The 20153-nt window shown below is 54.3% G+C and overlaps 1 protein-coding gene and 1 long non-coding RNA gene across 6 annotated transcripts in view; one reads left to right on the top strand and one right to left on the bottom strand.

Moving 5' to 3' along the window:
• Window positions 1-695: 695 nt before the first annotated feature.
• Window positions 696-18172, top strand: PATZ1 (POZ/BTB and AT hook containing zinc finger 1). 5 transcript variants are annotated; one of them, XM_054510442.2, is made up of 5 exons: window positions 696-2130; window positions 3525-3588; window positions 9908-10079; window positions 16014-16151; window positions 17622-18172. In XM_054510442.2, exons 1-5 carry the CDS (start codon window positions 860-862, stop codon window positions 18035-18037), a joined length of 2061 nt encoding a protein of 686 aa, XP_054366417.1. In that variant the 5' UTR covers window positions 696-859; the 3' UTR covers window positions 18038-18172. The 5 variants fall into 5 exon arrangements, with proteins under 5 accessions (XP_054366417.1, XP_045743245.1, XP_045743242.1 ...); XM_045887289.3 differs by having other exon boundaries at window positions 17619-18172; XM_045887286.3 differs by having other exon boundaries at window positions 16079-16151; window positions 17619-17882.
• Window positions 7937-20153, bottom strand: part of LOC123852901 (uncharacterized) — a 35955-nt gene continuing 23738 nt past the window's right edge. Inside the window, exon 4 of the long non-coding RNA XR_006793025.3 lies at window positions 7937-8787. This is a non-coding gene — a long non-coding RNA (uncharacterized LOC123852901). The remainder of the gene's footprint in view (window positions 8788-20153) is intronic.

Raw genomic sequence — 20153 nt, 5'->3', positions numbered from 1 at the left:
CACGCCGAGCTCGCCGTTTCTTTTTTTTTTTTCCCTGCAAGCGAGAGGGGGGGGTGTTGTTGGTATCGCCCCCTCCTTCTCCTCCCCCCAGGGGTGAAAGTGCAAGAGGAAGTGCAGCCGCTGCCATCTTTCCTCCGCTCCGAACACACGGAGGCCGGGGCCGCAGCGCCGCCGCTCCGCCGCCGCCTTCGCCCGGCCCGGGGAAGGGCCCACCCTGCCGCCGCCACCGCCCGCTCGCTCCAGCGTTCGCCGTCGCCACCGCCCGCCAGGCTCCGGGACCAGGCCCGCGCTGCCGCCCCCGTGCGCGCCCCGCCGCCGCCGCCTTCGCCTTTTGTTTCCTCCGCTCCGGCGCCCCCGCCCCGGCTCGCGCTTTGCAGGGGACGCAGCGCGCGCCCCCAGCGGGCCCGGGAAAAGCAGCGGCGCGCGCGCGCACGCCTGCGCGGCAGACCCCTCCGCCTCCTCCCCGCGCGCGCGCGCCCCTTTTGGCTGCGCGCCGGCGCCGCCTGGCGGGCGGGAGGGGAGGTGGCAGGCGCGTTTGCAGGAGGGGCGCACCTCTTTGCTCGCGTACCCCCCGGAGGTAGACCTAGGAGGGGAGGCGGGCCGGCGGAGAGGAGAGAGGAGCGCTCAGTCCAGCAGGGGTGGGGGCAGCTATGTGGGAGGTGGTGCGCCCTGCGGTCTAGACAGACCGATCCGGGCAGGGGGCGTGTGCGCTCGGCGCACCTGCGAGACTACAGAGCCCCGGGCCGGCACGTGTGGGGAGTGTAGATACGTCCGCTGCGCCCCGCTTTTCGCTGCCTAGGGGAAGGGAGGGGGGGCGGGCAAGTGCCGCGGCCCGGTTTGTGGGGAGGGGGCGGCGGCCATGGAGCGGGTGAACGACGCTTCCTGCGGCCCATCGGGCTGCTACACCTACCAGGTGAGCAGGCACAGCACAGAGATGCTGCACAACCTCAACCAGCAGCGCAAAAACGGCGGGCGCTTCTGCGACGTGCTCCTGCGGGTGGGCGACGAGAGCTTCCCAGCGCACCGCGCCGTGCTGGCCGCCTGCAGCGAGTACTTTGAGTCGGTGTTCAGCGCCCAGTTGGGCGACGGCGGAGCTGCAGACGGGGGTCCCGCTGACGTGGGGGGCGCAGCGGCGGCCCCAGGCGGCGGGGCTGGGGGCAGCCGGGAACTGGAGATGCACACCATCAGCTCCAAGGTGTTCGGGGACATCCTGGACTTCGCTTACACTTCCCGCATCGTGGTTCGCCTGGAGAGCTTCCCCGAGCTCATGACGGCTGCCAAGTTCCTACTGATGAGGTCGGTCATTGAGATCTGCCAGGAAGTCATCAAACAGTCTAATGTGCAGATCCTGGTGCCCCCTGCCCGGGCAGACATCATGCTCTTTCGTCCCCCTGGGACCTCGGACTTGGGTTTCCCTTTGGACATGACCAACGGGGCAGCCTTGGCAGCCAACAGCAATGGCATCGCAGGCAGCATGCAGCCCGAGGAGGAGGCAGCCCGGGCCGCTGGTGCAGCGATTGCGAGCCAGGCCTCCCTGCCTGTGTTACCTGGGGTGGACCGCTTGCCCATGGTGGCCGGACCCCTATCCCCCCAACTGCTGACTTCCCCATTCCCCAATGTGGCATCCAGTGCCCCTCCCCTGACTGGCAAGCGAGGCCGGGGCCGCCCAAGGAAGGCCAACCTGCTGGACTCAATGTTCGGGTCCCCAGGGGGCCTGAGGGAGGCGGGCATCCTTCCATGTGGCCTGTGTGGGAAGGTGTTCACTGATGCCAACCGGCTCCGGCAGCATGAGGCCCAGCATGGTGTCACTAGCCTCCAGCTGGGCTATATCGACCTTCCTCCACCGAGGCTGGGTGAGAATGGGCTACCCATCTCTGAGGACCCCGATGGCCCCCGAAAGAGGAGCCGGACCAGGAAGCAGGTGGCATGTGAGATCTGCGGCAAGATCTTCCGTGATGTGTACCATCTTAATCGACACAAGCTTTCCCACTCGGGGGAGAAGCCCTATTCCTGCCCAGTGTGTGGGCTGCGTTTCAAGAGAAAAGATCGCATGTCCTACCATGTGCGGTCCCACGATGGGTCGGTGGGCAAGCCCTACATCTGCCAGAGCTGTGGGAAAGGCTTCTCCAGGTGAGGAATGGTGCCCTCTACCCCATGACCTGTCCTATTCCTGGCTCATGGGACAGTTTCTTGCTTAGATCTGGGGGTGTGGGATTTGTGGGAGTCACTTGACCCTCTAGGGCCACATCAGGTTTGGGGAGAGTATTTTAACGGCCCTGGTTTTGTGGCCAAGAGCTGCTTTCTCTTCCCACAGGGAAGTTCTGTGGCACTAGGCGTGCCCTACTGTCTGTCTTCCTTTGGGCCTTTTGGGAAGGGGCTGGATTCCTCAGGCCACAGCCACGGGGCCTCACCATTCTTCTCCCTGGGCTCCCTTTGTGTTTCCGGCACCAGGCGTGGGGCCCCCTCTGGGGGCGGGAGGCTTTTCCTCCAGCGACTTTCCCTGCATGAATGGCTGCCCAGGGAGGGACTGAAACAAGTGCATCTGGGACTCCTTACACTCCATGCCACCAGATTCCACCCCCCCCCCCCACAGAGCATTAGCCATCCTGGATGGGCAGACTCAAGATTCGTCCCTCACACCCTCCTGGGATCGTGGGGCACAGAGTTCTGCACCCAGAGTCTCTTAGCACCAGAATCTTTGATCTCTGACCTGGTGGCTCCAGAGCCTAACTGAACCCATAGATCCCCTTTATGTTTTCAGGACAGAGAGGAGTTGGGCAGGATATCTTTTTAGATTCACTTTGTAGTGAGCCTGATAGGGAACTGAGGACTTGTCTGGGAGCAGAGGGTTGTTTTGTTTTTCCTCTTAAGAGAGTATTCAGAATAAAAGGCTGGTTTTAACTTGCCTGGATACTGAGGACCTTGTGTGTATGTGAACCTATGGATGGAGAACTCCCTCGGAGGGGCCCCAACCAGGAACCAGTCTTACCGGTCAGGCAGCCCCTGCCCACCTGCTCTGGCGGGCATCTGGTTTACCAGCCCAGCTGGGGACTTACGGCTCTATCCCTTGGCCTCTGGGGACTGAATTCCATCCGGGTGGCATTCATTGGCTGCCCTGGTGGGAGAGGCTGGGGGAGGGGAATACTGAGTTTCTAAGGGGCTTTAGTCTGGACAATGAATCACACATACCCCCTCCCAGAAAGGCTGCAGTAAGGCAGTCTTGTCTCATTCTAAAGCCACCTCCTCTGGTCCTAGAAATCGGTTGAGCCTGGTGGGGGGCGGGGTGAATGGGTAGGCAAGGTCAGAGACAAACACTCACTTCCCTTCCCCCTCTAGAAAAAACCAGGGCAGAGAGGCCTGGGCCTATGGAGCTGGGTAGTGACTTTGTCTTTGTCATGCTGGGATGGGGAAGAGGGAGTCCCCTCCATCCGTGTGTGTGCAGGTACGGGTGGGGAGTCTGGCCAAGTTTGCGGCCCCATCTTTTGAGGTCTTGTTTTAAAGTCTCTCTTGGTTCTCTTTTCCAGGCCTGATCACTTGAATGGACATATCAAGCAGGTGCACACCTCTGAGCGGCCTCACAAGTGTCAGGTAGGGGTCAGGGCCAGGGCAGAGATGGGCTGAAAGACAACACTGCTGTTCTCACAGCCCGGCCACAAGCCAGCTGATGTGTGTGCTGGGCTGGCTGACTGACCACCACCGCTTTGCACACCTCCCCCTCTGTCCGTCCACCCTCCTCTGCTTTCCTCCTTTGTTCTTCCCCCTGGCCCCCTCCCCCCCACCGCTGGTGTCCCCTCCTTCCTGGTTGCTGGGTCCTGATTCCCACCCTGTCTCTGTCTTTTGCTTGGCTTTTCCTCTCCTGGCATTTGCCAGCTCCTTGGATGGTGGGCCACATTGCACACATGTCGTCCTGGGGGCACCGGCTCCCCATTGGGCCTGGCTTCTGGTTCCCAGCAGTTTGCAGGAGCCACCGTGGAGAGGCAAGGGTTTGTAAAGAGCTCCTGGTGGTCCAGCTAACAACACTTACCCTTGTCTGCCGGGCAGCCTGACCTTCTGGGTCCCCCTGAGCTTAGGGCACGAGGGGTGGCAGTGGGAACGACAGTGGAGGAGGATAAGAGTGGATGGTCTGATTCTGATTCAGGTGCACTGGCACCTGTTTAACCCACCCTGAACCATGTGTGCAAACAGCCAGGGCTTCTAAGGACTGGAGAGCAAGGTGGTTTCCTCTCCCTGTGAGCTCTTTGTGTAGCAGTAGGTTTAGGGAAGGCTGGGCAAGATTCTCACTCTTGGTTTGTCTGCTTCAGCAAGATCTGGGGGCCCTGTGTTACCCAGAAAATTGAATTTCCTCTCCTGGCCACTGAGCATTCCTGTGTGGATGGAAAACACCGGTTTCTTTTCCTTGGCTATCCCCCTTCCTATGCCAAGTTCCTGCCATCTGAGGGGGAGACAGAGTGGTGGGGTGCTTGTTACAGTCTCTGGTAGGATAACCTGCTTCTCTTATCCTGTTGGTGGCAAGGAGGGAGGGTTCAGGGAGCCCTGCAGGGAGGAATGGACGTGCTGTAGGTCAGGCAGTGAGCCCCCAGGGGCCAGGTGTGGACGGTGTTCACAGCCAGCCAGGCTAGGTGGCCTCCCCCGAGGACGACGACCCAGGGTGGGCATGCTGGGATCCGTCTGTGCCTCGCTGCCTTCTCTCTGTCTCTGATTTTCTAATCACGGAGCACATTCTGACTCTCCCAGGTAGCGTGCTGAGCAGCCTGGCAGAGTAGGAGGAGCCCAGAGGGCAGTGGGGGCGTGCCCGATGGCCTGGGGGGGTAACCTGCACTCTCTGCCCTTTTTCCAGGTGTGGGTTGGGAGCAGCAGCGGCCTGCCGCCCCTGGAATCTCTTCCTAGCGACCTGCCATCATGGGACTTTGCCCAGCCTGCTTTGTGGAGGTCGTCCCATTCGGTTCCTGACACCGCCTTTTCCCTTTCTCTAAAAAAATCATTCCCAGCCCTCGAAAACCTGGGCCCAGCACACTCCAGCAGCGCTCTCTTCTGCCCAGCCCCGCCGGGATATCTGAGGCAGGGCTGGACTGCCTCAGAAGGCAGCCGGGCCTTTACCCAGTGGCCTGTAGGCTAGCCTGGGCCTCCCCAGAGAGGGTTTTTCTGTGGAGGGGAATGGGAACGGCGGTTGCTCTGAGACCCCTGCTTTTGGGAGAGGCCAGCAAAATGGTTCCTGCCCACCATGCCCAGCTCCTTCCTGTATGACTTGGAGTCTTTCCCAGCTCAGGGACCCCAGGGGTAGTAAGGAGCTCCTTTCTGGGTCCCCCCCATGGCCTCCAGGTTTCTTTCTGGGTTCTCTTGTCTTTTTCTCCCCCTTTAACAGATGGCACCCCCGGGTATCTGTCCTTGCCTGGGTGATTTTAGGGGTTGGTGCTTTCCCAAGAACCAAGTCACGGACTTATGTGCTTCCCTTCTCCTAGCATTACCTCCTGCAAGGTGTGGGGTTTCTAGAATGGGGCTTGGCCACCCCTCCCCCCACTGTAGGGGTGAATCCCCCTCCAGAGGAGAATGGAGCAACTCCAACTGGGTCAACCCATGCTGCCCTCTTCCCTTCCCACTCAGACAGGTCCTGCTTTCATTTCTGGCTAATGAATTAGACTTCTGTGTTTTTGAGGTTTACTAGCAAGTCTACTCAGGAACTAGACTAACCAGTAGCTTTAACCAATATATGGCTTTGGGGGCTGATAAAGCAGATGTAGACACCCCCCTCCCCCGCCCGGATCCCAGTGATATGCCCTTTAGCCCCCGCAGCCTCCGCGGGGATAACAGGAGTGATGATAAAAGTTTTCATTCTAACATTTGAGGCTTTGTGTGTTTTGTCCTTGGTCTCTGTCATAACACTGACATCATTGTCCCTCGGTGTACGGTGTACGTAAGGAGCCCACTCCTGCCCTGCCCCGCGCTTCCAACACACAGACCTGCTGGCCCCACCTCCAGCCCCATTAGCCAGAACTCCCCTAATGATGACCCAGCAGGTGAAGACATGCTTGCTGGCTCTCATGCTCTGGGCTGGCTGGCCAGTGTGCCTGGGCTTGGTTAAACAACAGGGGCATGTTTTGCATGGTGTGTATTCTGAAAGCATCAGAGGTGAAGAGATGGCTCTTTGGGAGTTGGTTCCCTGGGCAAGAGCTGGGCATGGGCTTATACCTCTCCACCCTTCCTGATGCCACAGATGACAAAAGGGGCCAGTTACAGAGGCTGGTGCCACAGCTTGAGTGAAAAGACCATCTGAATGTTGGGGTATGAAGCCTCAGGCTTGTCAGTGACACACAGATCTCCTCAGGGCTTGGCCTGAGTGTCCTTAACTGGCTCAGATGCCCTCAGGCGCTGCTGGCTTAATGACCACAGTGGGGCTGGGACATTTCCCCCACATGGAGTTCAGCCTGAAGCCAAGAGACTAGAGCAACGCAAGACCTCTCCCATTACTTGCAGTGGCCCCACTTCTCAGGGGCTAGTTGGGGTGGTTTGCGCTGGAGGATAGCTCACTAGAGAAAGAGTGAATTGAAGTGGGAACAAGGGAGCTGACACCCCCAAGAAGGAAGGGGCCAGCGAGGCCAATGGCAGTGGGCCTCCATGTATTGCCGTTAGACTTTTCCCGGGCTATAATAAAAAAGACTGCTTGAGACCACACCCCCTTTCCCCCAACCTCCAGGCTGCCAGACTCCAAAGGCCACCAAAGGTTGGGTGAGTGCTAGTGTCCCTGATGCTATTTGGGCCCCATTCCTGAGCTGCTCAGCCCTTGGGGAAAAAAGCTTTAGGCATTCTGGGATGGGGAGAAACTATTTGGGGAGTGAAGGGAGCATGACTGGGACTCAGTATTGAGTGGGGAAGGCCAGAGGAGACCTAAGCTTGGGGTGGCTGGGCTGGGACCTGGCAAGTGTGCTCTTGACGGCAACAGGCTGCCTGTGCACAGGGCGGAGGGCAAAGTGGCGGCCATTCCGAACATCAGGGGTGATCAGAACCTGCTATGCTGGCTCGCTCTTGTCCCATCAGGGTTGCTCTGTCTTCTCTCTGTCTCCAGGATGAGAAGTGCCTTTCTCCTGAGTGGCCCCAGGATACAGATTCTAGGTGTCCCCTTCTTTGAGATCTGCCTCTCCTTTGGCCACTCTTCTGTGTCATGTAACCAGGCTCTTTATGTTCTGTGTTGTCTAACTTCTGACAGGCCTAGACTCGGGCTTGTACACTTTGACGATTCCCCCACAAAAAACCTTGGGGACTGCAGCCATGAAGGGTCAATTTTGGCTCAGAGAAGCCAACTCCAGCTTGGCTTTGTAATACAGTGAAAGTTTTTGTTGTGTTGTGGGTTTTTTTTTCCCCCCAGCAGCAGATTTACATTCCTAATTATGTTTGCTCAGGCTAAAGTTAGCTTTCATTCCTTGAAAGATAATCAATGGAGGAGGGGGTGGGGGAAGTCCGCTTGGTCTGGGATTTTAATTTTGCCTAGCTAATCCCTCAAATGGATAAACCACTTGTGGATAATTGAGGTTTGGCTATCTATTATCTTTAGGTAGCACAGTATGACAGGCAGTGCTTTAAAGGACAGACCCCAAAAGGAGGTTGGCAGGAGAAACAAGGCGTCGCTTTCACATCCCTCTAGTGGCGCCTCTCCCGGGGACTGCAGAAGATGAAATTCTGAATGTGTGCTTTCACCGCATTTTCTTACACCTGGTCCATGTTTGGCTCCTTTGAGTTCTTAGGCATAGACCACACTGCCTCTCATTGTTGGAGGGCTGGTCCTCAGGTCACTGGTTGGCATAGCTGGTGAATGACCCCCAGATAATTTGTCAGGTGCACCCCTCTCCCCCCAGGGTGTTTTTGGCAGCCTTTGCTCTGGTTTGCAGGGCCACTGGGCTGGGTGGAAGATGGAATTTTCCCCCCACTGTTGTCTGTGATTGGGTCAAGAGGTCCCTGACTGAGGAGGGGCCCACCAGTGGCCATGAGACCAAGCGCCCAGGATGCTTCCTGAGTCACCTAAGTGCTCGAGAGTTTCTCTGCACAAATGCTGTCACCTCTCCCTTTCAGGGGAGTCCTGGCCACCGCGCACACTGTTAAAAAGTATCCGTACCTTTCCCACCAGAAGCTCTCCCTGCTGAGTCTGGAAATGGGAAAAGCGCAGGCTCAGGGGCTGGTTCACATCCCAGCCGGCCTGGATCCCCTCCAGGCCTCTGTCTGCCCAGCTGTGGGGTGGGGAAGGGAGGCAGACCTCAGGGAAGCCGGGAGGGTAGGGAGGGTGCGGGCCTGGCAGCGGCAAGGTTTTGACTGCTGCTTCCTCTAGTAGCTGAGTCGTGTGCTTCAGGCCAGTCATTCTCCAAACTCAGCTTCCTCATTTGTCAAATGAATCAACTCAATGCATGAAACAGATAAAGACAGTATTTCATTAGCATAAGGTATGCTGTTCAGATGTGTAGCAGTCACTTAGAGACAATGACTGAGAGCAGCAGAGCCGGCCCTGATGCTCACAGACATTTGGGATTGGAGCAGGAACAGCAGAATCTTTGGCCTCCACAGTATCACATACACTGGCTTCTTGCTTTGACCGTATACAGTAAGGAGATAAACATTTGTACGTGGTGATGGTGTTCAGACATTTACCTTGAGGTCCTGGGATCTCAGGAGGTGCTTCTGTTAAACAGAGACGGCAGGAGCAGCTGCATTCTAGTGAGTTAATGGGGTGGCGGGTCTTCTCCAATGGGTTAACATTCGCTCTGTAATGCACTTAGAGGGGAATGTTGCTTTCTCGTGGGAGTTCTAAATAGTAAACACACATAGAAAAATTAGTCAGACTTGACATGAACCTCTGAAACACCTCCATGGAACCAAAATAGTTTTGAAAGTCTCCAGGCTGAACTCCCCCAGTGACTTCCCTGACACTCTATGACCTCCAAGGCTGGGGTGCCTGGGCAAGCCCCTAGATGAGGAAGGGCCATTGGAGGTCAGGGACTGAGACTGAGTCAAGGCCTCAGGGATGGGAAATGCCTGGGGACCTGGGGCTGCCTCCCAGAGTGCTGGTGCTGACCCTCAGCTCCTGGGAACTGGCTAGGAGTTGGTGTTCACACCACAGTTTTCTATGGCCACATTCTCTCGGAGGGTATTAACACAGCCTGCCTCAGAGGGCTCCTGTAAGGATGGACTGCATGAGATCAGTGCCTCTGACAGGCTTATCATGGCACCTGCCTGGCATAGAATGCATGCTCGATCGATGTGGGGTGGTATCATTCTTGTTATTGCCAGCACTTCCGCAGCTTAACGTCCCACAAATGCTCTGAATCATGTGGCCTTCCTTCACTCTGCTAATTCTCACATTAGCAGAGTTGACGCTATTGTTTTAGGGGCTGCTTTCTCAATACAAACTCACAAGAATATTATAAGGAGTAATCTCTGTGCTTTGTCCATCCTTTCCTTTCCATTTCCCTGTGGCCAAGACTAAGGTCACTTTTTAATAAAGTGGATAAACTGAATTCTTTGTATAAAGCAAGTAGGGAAAACCCAGGATGGAGGACAGGAAGACGGATCTGTTCATATGTCAGCTTACTTCTATACATTCACTTACAGTCAGTGCAACTAAAGTCAACTCTTCACGTTTAAGAACAAACAAATGCCTCATCTTTATTTTGTAAAAGAGTGTGACACTTGGTGTACCATGTTCTGGGCATGCTGTGGTGGCCATTTGGAACCAATAATCCCAACTCAGGTGTCTCAGCTTGCTTGCCTTCTGGGGAGGAAGCATGGGCCACATGTAAAGCTCTCTTTATACAGGGATTCCAGGTGTTGGCCTTGTGAAACAGTTTTTGTTTCCTGGTGTGCTTGGTGGGGAGTCAGGAGTATAATGCCAGTTTTCACCTCATCCTCTTTTCCTTTCTGCCCTCAGACCTGCAATGCTTCTTTCGCCACTCGAGACCGTCTGCGCTCCCACCTGGCCTGTCATGAAGATAAGGTGCCCTGCCAGGTGTGTGGGAAGTACTTGCGGGCAGCTTACATGGCAGATCACCTGAAGAAGCACAGTGAGGGGCCCAGCAACTTCTGCAGTATCTGTAACCGAGGTAATCTCCCTGCTATTTCCTCACTTCCAGGGGCTAGGCCTGAGCTTGTGTGGGAGGCGAGGGGTGTCTTGATCACCTTGCCTCAGACTCCACTTCTTGCACGGCTGGCCCTCCCTTCCCACTGAACAATAAACACCTTCATCACCCAGCTAGCTACACCTCTTCCTTCCCATCCTTGGGATGCTTGGAATAGGAGTTCCCAGGAGATCAGCAAATGGGAACGGAAGGAGAGAGTGCTGTTTCCAAGCCTGGGCTCATTAACACATGTGCTGTGCGGATGGCACGATTGGATACATTTCGTGGACACCACTGAACTACTGAGGTCGGTGGGAGAGTCATTAGGCCCCAAGAGGTGGGAGAAAAGGGGTCCTGCTTGAGAGCTTTTGCTGGCTGATTCACTGGCGTGTGAAATTCAACAACCAAGGAAGGAGGTTGAGTCTGGAGATGGACAAGGGGCAGAAAGTTTCTAACAAATGGTCGGAAAAGAGCCCAAACCCAGGTAGGCTGTGGTCTTGATGAGACAGGAAAGTGGAAGGTGCTCTGCGTAGGACAGCGTGCTTGAGGCTGAGGTTGGCCTAGGTAGAGTCTGGCTCTGTGGCCCCAGTGCTGTGTTGATGGAGTCAGGCCTGCCCCTGAGCTTCCGCCAGGGCTTGTTGGTGGTTGGAGGGCTAAGGTTTGTGCTGTGCAAGCACAGTGTCAGCGGAGGAGGCTTGCGCCGGATCTGTGCGGAAGGAGGTCGGGGCAGCCGTCTGTGGTGGGTGTGAAGATGCTTCTGCACGATGCGCTTGCTTTGGCCAGGTGCGGACGTTACTGGGAAGTCTTTTCTCCTGGGACAGTCTTGTCCCAATGCCTCTGTAAGTCTTGGGTATGGCTTAGTGGATTGAGTACTGAACTGGAGTCAGGGGACCCAGGGTTTAGTCCACACCCCTCCTACCTTGCCCTACTCTGTGACCTTGAGTTCTCCCTTCCCCTTTCTAAGCCTCAGTTTCTTCATCACTTAAAAGGGGTTAAGAACACCCCACCTTGCCCACCTCACAGGGTTGTCATGATGATCCCAGGAGACAAGGTAGGTGAAAGTTCTCTGAACTCCCCACAAGGAGCTGCACACTTGGGAGGTCCCGTCCTTACACTTTGTAACCATGTTAGGAAAGACACAGCTCACTGACTCTCTGGTTTGGACCAGGCACAACACCTCTGCAGTCCTTGGCTGGAATCTTTGGGTGCCTGTGCTGTCTTCATGTGCCCTGAGGTCGCTGGTGAAAGGAGACTGCAGAGTAGCTGGGTGTTCTTGGTGCCCTGGAGCTGGGTCCCTCCCTGGGATTGCATACCTGGGGTTTGCCATGAAACCCACTGGATATGGATGTTTGTACCACCAGGAAACCTGCTGTGAAAGCGGGGAGGTGGTCATAAAAACTGCTGAAGCGTCTGTCCTATTTTCTGACACGTCAGTTGAACCCTTCCTGGCAGGAGCTTCCCCTGAGTAGTGAGCTGTGGGGTTGTGCGTGTAGGGAGTTATCAGGCTGTGGCTGACCATCCTGACTGTGGCTGCCCCAGCTCTAGAAAAAGATGGTTTCTTATCTTACTTCATCCTAACCCGGCTTCCTGACAGCACCCCCTTCCCCCCGACCAACGCCTCACAAATAACTAAACCGGCAACATGCTGTCAGCAGGTGCTTGGTCAAATTTTCAAGCCTGAGGTTCTCCATCTGAGAACTGAGGTCAGAGACCAGAGGCAGGAAACCAGTGAGAGTGGAGAAGGATATTAATGATGAAACTCAGAGCCTAGCTCAGATTGCAGAGTGGGGCAAGAACTGGACGGGAGACCCAGGGCCACAGCCCCTGGGGGCCCAGCTCAGGAGGAAAGAAGAGCTGAGAGCAGCAGGGAACAGCAGGGAAAGTCGACCCAGTTCGGAGACAGCTGATGTGGCAAAGCCAACTACTGTTGTACGTCATGACTTGGGCTGCAGCCACAGGCCCTGTGACTGGGCTCGGGGAGCCAGAAGAGTTAAACCAGAGCCCATCTTTTCTCAGTAAAGCCAAGCCTAGATCTGGATCATAGGCTGAACACCTCTGGGTCCCAGAGTCAGAATGGGAAGTCCCATTCCTCCAAGAAGACAAAAGAGGGCTCTGGTCCAGCCCTCCCTAGGCATACAAAGGGAAGAGCAAACAATTTTGGTCTTTATCAGAAGAGAAGGAACAGCATTCTACCTCAAGACTCATTTATTGGGCAGAAATAGGAGGAGACAACTCCTGAGGGAAAAAAAGAAAAAGAAGAGGAAGGTAGTTTGTCCAGAAGAGAAGGATACCAAAGACATCAAGCCCCTGGAATCAGAATGCAGCAAACTCTGGGTCATCCTTCACTCTGCCTACCACCAAGGCTGTGATATAGGAGGAGGTGCACAAATAAAGGAATGTACTTACTGGAGCGCCTGGGTGGCTCAGTCGTTAAGCGTCTGCCTTCGGCTCAGGTCATGATCCCAGGGTCCTGGGATCGAGCCCCCATCAGGCTCCCTGCTCGGGGGGGAAGCCTGCTTCTCCCTCTCCCACTCCCCCTGCTTGTGTTCCCTCTCTCACTAGGTCTCTATCTGTCAAAGAAATAAAATCTTAAAAAAGGAATGTACTTGTCTCCGTAAGGGTTCAAGCAAAGGCTGATGTCAGCTAGATGGTCAGATGGTTGAGGCTGGATCCGGTGCCCTTTGAACCTCTTCAATCCCAACAGTTCTCAAGCAGTCAACTTAACTGCTATAGATCTGCCAGTCTTTGCCATACAAACGACTCTTCCCCACGAAGCACGAGAAAGAACGGAGGCAGCCTGGCTGCTCTCACCACACACTTGAGACAGATGACCTTGTCTTTGTCCTAGAGACATACCAGGATGTGGGGCATACCATCTGTAGAGGAAGATTATTTGCAGTGGAAGGAGTTATGATGGCTAGAAAAGGTTGTTTCCTCATTTGCGAATCCAGGAAATGAGTTGAGTTGAATGGTGGGAAGGAGAGAAGGACCTGGTAGATCACCATGATTTTCTTCCTTACTTTTTAAATTTCTGTAGCAGGGCCTTTGTATATGCACATGTACTGGTATGAAAAAGAGGAATAGCTTATTGGAAGTCTGCCTTTGACAGAGACAACATCTGAACTCAAACATCATTGCTTAAAGGTAGAAGAAGCCTTCTCCCCGGTCAGAGGTGAGCACACAAGTTATCACCAGTGCCAGTCATGGACACAGACAGCCTGCCATACCCCTGGACTGAGCTGATACAGACCTACTTAGTGCCTCCCTCCAACACAGCTCTGTTGGGCATGACCCCATCAGGGTTTGGACAAGAAGAAGGCAGTCCCTGACCCCTGTGTGGATGTGAAACTTGCAAAAGGAGATTTGCTTCTGGAGTGTGAATTGCAGTGTACGTACCAAGCAAGAAAATGCAGTGGAGGAACAGTAGCCTTTGGTTGTAAATTCTTCATCTTTGGAGTGTGAGGGAGGGTGACTGACTTGTTGGCTGTAGTGAAGTCACATGTGTGCTCACTGTCTTCATCGTTCTGGTGCCTGGATCAAGCTACCTCTTTGGTTCTTGGTTAATCAGTGGTGAATGGGCAGGTGAGTTCAGAATTCCGGCTAAACATTTCTGGCTTCAAAGATATGTTCTTTTCAGAAACTCGACTTCTGTTTTATCCCAACACTTGGCTGCTGAGTTGCTCTGTGTTTAAGTTCTGGGCTTTAAGTGGCAGCTGTGGATCCACTCCTACCACCCTGCCATGTGGTTTCGCTATAGATAGTACAGTCTGCAGCTGGGGTAAAGTCAAGTGTTCCTCAGACTGTTTTTCAGGAAAACACAGCAAATTTTCATTGAGCGTCTGCTGTATTCCCCTACTAGAGTTCTCCCCACAAGGAGTAAATATATTAATTCCTGGTGCTCCTTTCCTCCTTTCCTGTTCCCTTTAATCTCAGTGGTCCTGCCCTGGTACACCATGGAGAGGGCTTCACACCACTTCAGAGGCTCCACCGGGATTAAAAAGCAAAAGAAAATCCCTTCCAAAGTGGAGTCACGGTGTCATTGGAAAGTCCTGATATCTTATGCTGGTTGCCAGGGGCCATAGCACCAATCCCAGGGGCAGGGCTAAGGTCCTCTTTCCCTGTTAGCCTTGTCTCCTCATTCCTGACTGCAGCCTCCCTCTTAGGGATGTTTATATGGGACCCTCTTAACCCAGCCGGGTCTATAAAGTAGCTGCATCAGGAAAGAAAGGAAAATTCACTCAGTCCCCCTTTCCTCCAAAACCACCAACTGCCATTGCCAGGGGAATGTCTGTTAAATAAGCTTGCCACAGGTTAGCTCCTGTCTATTAGCAGCTTCCATTCTAACCCACCAATATGGCAGAGAAACACAGAAGTGTAAATGGTGATAACAAACCTACTGCCGAAATCCAAGGGATGGTTCCAGGGCCAGGGCCCACTGAAGAGTCTGCTCAGTGCTTGAGGACCACATGGTGGCACAGGGTCCTGAGGTTGGAGGCCAGGCTCTGCCATCTAGTAACCCCACATGTGACTGCAAGTTACTTAACCTCACCAACCCTCTTTGTTTCTTCATCTACGAAACAGGTATACTCATAATTCCCAGCTCATAGGGTGGCTGGGGGAATTCTACAGAAGAATGCATGCAGCGTGCTGGGCCCTGGCACACCATTATCACTTGCTAAAAGTGAACCTTTATTACTGTTCCAGCAGCATTTGAAAGACCATGCCAAATCAGATTTTTTAAAAACAAGTCTTGTGCAGACATTACACAGTACTCCGCAGCCTCTGACCTGTTAAGCGTGGATCCCACTGTTATCCTAGGACTGTGATTTTCAAGGGGAATAAAAGCGCTTGAGAATGTGTCAACCACATCTGGAGTAGATTAAAGGGCACTAGCGCTCCAAGTGGACCTTATGCTAAAACGCTTCAGATCCTGCTGAAGGCTTGTTCTGATCCTTGACCACGGTAGAGTTGGATGACACAACTTCCTGCAAAACCCGAGTCAGTATCCTTTGACTGGCCTACCTGGTTTTCTGTCCTCAGACTTGTGGCTGGTATGGAAATTGACCCAAGATCTACTCTTCGCAGCCTGAGATACCACCTGGCTCAAACTGACCAGAGCATCTGGGTTGGGCTGCTGCAGTTTCAAGATCGCTGGATTGCCCCTCCTCCAAAATAAAGACAAAGATTATCTGTTTCTTCCTAATGAACCTGATGGATGCTCCAAAACCAAACCAAAAAGATGACCATGAATAAGATCCGACTGAGCCTCTTTAACATAAGTTGCTATTTCTTTTGTTCCTCCAAAGGTCTGAAGAGTTATTAAATCCAGTTATTCTGAAAGTGAGAAAGTAGCAAAATAGAACATGTCCTGGTAGATAGAAGAAGGGAGACTCCCGGAGGCATTCCTTTGGGATTTCATCTTGCCTCCATCCGGTTTGTCGTGCAGTTTACCTTTACACGTGTTAAGCAGGCATTCTGTTGGCTGGAGTCCTGCGGCTGCCCTTGAGCCTCATGACTTTTCTGACGACATTTCTAGCCATGGTCTCGGCAGCTGACCTGGGGCTGTGGGACATCTTCTCCAACCGCTCACTACTGAGGCACCAAGCAAGCCTAGAGGCATTTGGCCTCTGGTCCTGGCAGGAGCAGGATCTCAGGCCACCCTTCCAGGCCACCGGCCTCGGTTCTCCACCGCAGCCTTGCAGAGCGGGCTCTGCAGAGAAGCCGATTCGAGGACAGTGCCGCCCATCCTGAGCCAGGTGGCTCCTGTGGTTGCAACCGTTTTTGAGCCAACAAGGGGGCCCCTTCTAGGTGCAGCTGACCTGGGAATGCTAGCCAGAGCGGCCAGAGGAGAGGCGTGGGGGAAGCAGAGAGGTATCTCTGTGCTGGCCGCGGGATCTCATCTCCTTTTGTCTTGTTTAGGTTTCTCCTCTGCCTCCTACTTAAAGGTCCATGTTAAAACCCACCACGGTGTTCCCCTTCCCCAGGTCTCCAGGCACCAGGAGCCCATCCCGAATGGGGGAGCAGCGTTCCACTGCGCCAGGACCTATGGCAACAAAGGCAAGCGACCCCTTGCTCTGCACTTTGCTTCTCTGCGCAGACTGTGTTGTGGGGGCGCTGGGCCGGGCGTGGGGAGGCGGGAAGGCTGCCGGCTTGCTGGCCGCCTCAAGGAGGCTCTGAGATCTGAGTGGCAGTGGCCTCCAGGACAAAAGTCATAGTGGGTATCTCACTCCAGGGCAGTGAGTGAGGCTTTAGGGCACTGCCAAGATCCAGCCCCCGCCTCCTCTTCCCCAGCCCTCCTCCCTTGCTCCTGGCCAGCCCCCACTGTCTGGAGCCCTGCAGGGATGCCCCGGGCCCAAGGCTGGAAGAGGAGCCCTGCATGATGAGTCACTCTGGGCCTGTCCATTGCCTGTGGCCCTTTAAGGATGGTGTGGAGCTGTGGCTGAATGCTTTCTTTTCCTTCCACCCTGTGGGCAAGGGGGAGCCAAGGGCTGGCTTCCCCCTCTATAGGGGTGACTGGTTGCTGTGAGCGGTCCTTTCTGGAGGGCCTCTGGCTGCATTTGTGAGATGCATGGCGATAAATGAGCTACTTGACTGCCTCTGACTTGGAGTTGGTCTGCAGAGAGCTCCCTAGGCCCCACCTTCACTTGTTGATTCAGGGTGTTCTGTGGTATTTCACGTTGTTGCCTTGGGGATGATGCCAGGGGCTTGGCAGATGGCAGAGATGGCATGCTCCACGCTCCCATCACAGACCTCCCTTCCCGGCATGGCTCTTTGAACCCAGGCAGGAAGCTGCTGATTGGTGGAGGACTGCAGTGTGGGCAGGGCAAGGCAGAGCAATGAGGATTGCCTCAAGGCCCAGCTTGTCCTGAGCCCTGTGTGGGGATAGTCAGCTGACTGAGTTGTTCCAAGTTGCTTTTTAATCTCTATGCTTTGGCCACTTGGCCCTGGATAGGTTTTGGCAGAAGGAAGGCGGTAAGGGCAGGGCTTGTGTTGGCAGCATTGGGCAAAGGATTGGCTTCTGTCTCAGCCATCAGTGGGGTCTGCTGGGTTGAGGACCTCTCGGCTCTGGTTCTGCCTTGCTAGGGTGCAGCTAGTCTGGTGTGGAGGTGAGGCCATTGATATACCTGCTCAGCATCATCAGAACAGCCGTCTTACCCCCAGGGGCAGCCAACAGAGCGCCTAGGAGCTGGGGGTCTCTGAGTTGTTCTGGGTGGAAGCAGTGGAGGTCCCCTCTCCATACCCTCTTCCTCAAAGCAGGCTGAGATGGTGGTGAGCCATACACGTGCACCTGCATGAAGAGTCCGCGGCGAGGGAGGCTGGCAGCCCCAGGGCCCTGCTGTCTCACCCCCATAGGCACACCAGGCTCCCAGACCGACCAGCTGAACCTCCGGGGGTTCTGCCAGGGCGGTGACTGGCCATCCGCTGCCCTCCACAGGCCTGTGAGCTGGCCCTTCCCGACCCCTCCAGGAGGGGGCATCTCCAAAGCCTGGCCTCATCTGTCCTGTGTGTTTTGTTTTTTCCTAGAAGGCCAGAAATGCTCACATCAGGATCCGATTGAGAGCTCCGACTCCTATGGTGACCTCTCGGACGCCAGTGACCTGAAGACGCCCGAGAAGCAGAGCGCCAACGGCTCCTTCTCCTGCGACATGGCAGGCCCCAAAAACAAAATGGAGTCTGATGGGGAGAAGAAGTACCCCTGCCCTGAATGCGGGAGCTTCTTCCGCTCTAAGTCCTACTTGAACAAACACATCCAGAAGGTGCATGTCCGGGCCCTCGGGGGCCCCCTGGGGGACCTGGGTCCTGCCCTCGGTTCACCTTTCTCTCCCCAGCAGAACATGTCTCTCCTCGAGTCCTTTGGGTTTCAGATTGTTCAGTCAGCGTTTGCATCATCTTTAGTAGATCCTGAGGTTGACCAGCAACCCATGGGGCCTGAGGGGAAGTGAGGCAGATGCGGTGTCCCCATGGAAATGGCCACCGGGGACTGCTGAGAAATGCTGTGAATGCGGAGGAAAGTAATGTCTTTGGGTTCTGTAGCTGAGAGATTTTTATTCGTTTTTAACTCCCCCTTCCCCCCACCCTATCACCCCACCCACCCCCACTCCACCACCCATCCCCTCAGTGGTCTTTAGAAATAGATTCTCATCTGATACTCTGCAGGAATATCTGCGAGACCTGGTATGGGATAAGGGGAGAAAACACTACATAGGCCTCCAAGGCAACACCAGTCCCGGTTTCTTTAATGGGCGGAAGCTGGAATTCCTGGTGCTCAGTTCTTAGTGACCCCAATCCCAAACCCACACCTGATGGCATTCTGGGACCGCAGTGATTTGGGTCCCCTCCCCCTTCTCATATCCTTCTAGAGAAACCACATTAGGGTCTCCACACACTTACACAATGCTGATGCCCAACTGTTTTCAAGGAAGCTGGAAACCTACAGCATCCCATGGACCATGGGGTGAGTGCCCTCTGAGAGCCCCTGAGCTTGACCCTTGACCTGGAGGGCCCCAGACCTTTCTGAGCCCTACCTGGAGGCTGGCATTTTGCTACTAGGACAAGCTCAGCTATTGAGGACACCCCCACCCCAAATTCCAGTTCTTATGTGATTTTAACCATTCAACTTGCTGTTGGGTTTTAATTCTCTAATTATTATTATTATTGTTATTATTTTTTAGGAGCAGTTGTAGTGAATTGCTACTGAAAGCTATCCCAGGTGATACAGAGCTCTTTGTAAACCGCAGTCACACATTAGGGTTAGTATTAAACTTTGTTTAGATGTACCATAATTAACTTGGCTAGTTGATTGTTTGAAGTCTATGGAAGAAATAGTTTTATGCAAAATTTTAAAAATGCCAGTCTGGTCAGGGAGGTATAGGGGGTTTCAGTGTTGTTGGTAGCCAGGAAGGCAGGAGAGCTGGTAGGTGGGGACACTGTGTGCCTCGGCTGTGTCACGTGAGCAGGCCCAGGTTGACCTGGTGATGTGAACTGATCTGATCAGACTGTATTAAAAACGTTAGTACATTAATCTACCTGCTCCCCTGAGTCCGGTTTTTCAGCCATAGGTGGGGGCCCCTTTAGGACTCAAGAGGGTGGGCACCTGGGGTGGGGGGTGGGATCCCAGGAGACTTCTCTTCCTCCTCATTGTACCAGCTGCACTGGGACCACTCTGATAGCTGGGTGTTCCCACTGAGGACCCAGCTGCCAGCATTCACCCATTTGTTCAACAAATATTCACTCCTGTTGTCTTCACTGCTGTGTGCCAGCCCCAGCCTCAGACAACCCTGGTGAGCAGGACACCCTTGTGGAGCTTATCGGGAAAGAGACAGTTAACAAGTAAGCAGATTTAACCATGAGTTCAGGTAACAAGAAGGCCAGGGAAAAAAACCAGGCAAGGTGGGGACAGTGACAGAGGGTAGGTAGGGTGGTCCAGGATGGTGAGGGGCAGGGAGTGGGGCTCTGGGAGAGAAGACCTGGAGTTAGAGAGGACCCAGTGTAGCGACCAGCTAAGACCTAAGGAGGGACATGGGCAGGGAAAGAATTCTCATGGCCAAGGGGCTGGGCTCTAAGAAGCTCAGCAACATGAATCCCCCTCAACCCCCATTACCTACAGGGTTATGTAAAAGGTTGTTGCACCCTTTGTGGTGAATGTATGAAGAGAAGGGGGAAAGAGGACAGCAAACAAGAGGCAAGAAATGAACACAAGGAAGAATTAATGGGAGCAAGAATTACAGGGAGAGGGGACTGGCCAACTTAAAGCAGCCTGGTCATCTTGAGAAACCTCAAGGAGAAGGAAACCCCTCAACTAAGCGAAACAGCATGTAACCTCCAAACAAGTAGGAAAAAAAGTGATAGAGGAGGGAAAAATAAACATAGACCAGGAGGAATAAACAAAGCATAAAATGATTTAGACCCACATTAATACCATTAATTACATTGCTCTGGTTTAAGGCAAAGACTCTGAGCTGGATTAAAAAAAAGAAAACCTCTAAGCCATCTACATGAAATCTTGGGTAAGTTGCCGGGTTCTGTGGAGTGTGTGGGATAGAGGCTCAGGCCCCTTGG

This window comes from Mirounga angustirostris, unplaced genomic scaffold (assembly GCF_029215605.1).
Source record: "Mirounga angustirostris isolate CCGP_5_RB_7025 unplaced genomic scaffold, mMirAng1.0.hap1 SCAF_14, whole genome shotgun sequence".
In the NCBI taxonomy this organism is placed as follows: domain Eukaryota; kingdom Metazoa; phylum Chordata; class Mammalia; order Carnivora; family Phocidae; genus Mirounga; species Mirounga angustirostris.
This window is presented reverse-complemented; position numbering and strand designations above follow the sequence as displayed.

Bases quoted from the DNA above. Each gene is read 5' to 3' on its own strand.
- PATZ1 (XM_045887289.3), top strand. From the start codon at position 860: ATGGAGCGGGTGAACGACGCTTCCTGCGGCCCATCGGGCTGCTACACC. The intron at 2,131-3,524 runs GTGAGGAATGGT...TCTCTTTTCCAG, and splicing joins TGTGGGAAAGGCTTCTCCAG to GCCTGATCACTTGAATGGAC. The intron at 3,589-9,907 runs GTAGGGGTCAGG...TTCTGCCCTCAG, and splicing joins AGCGGCCTCACAAGTGTCAG to ACCTGCAATGCTTCTTTCGC.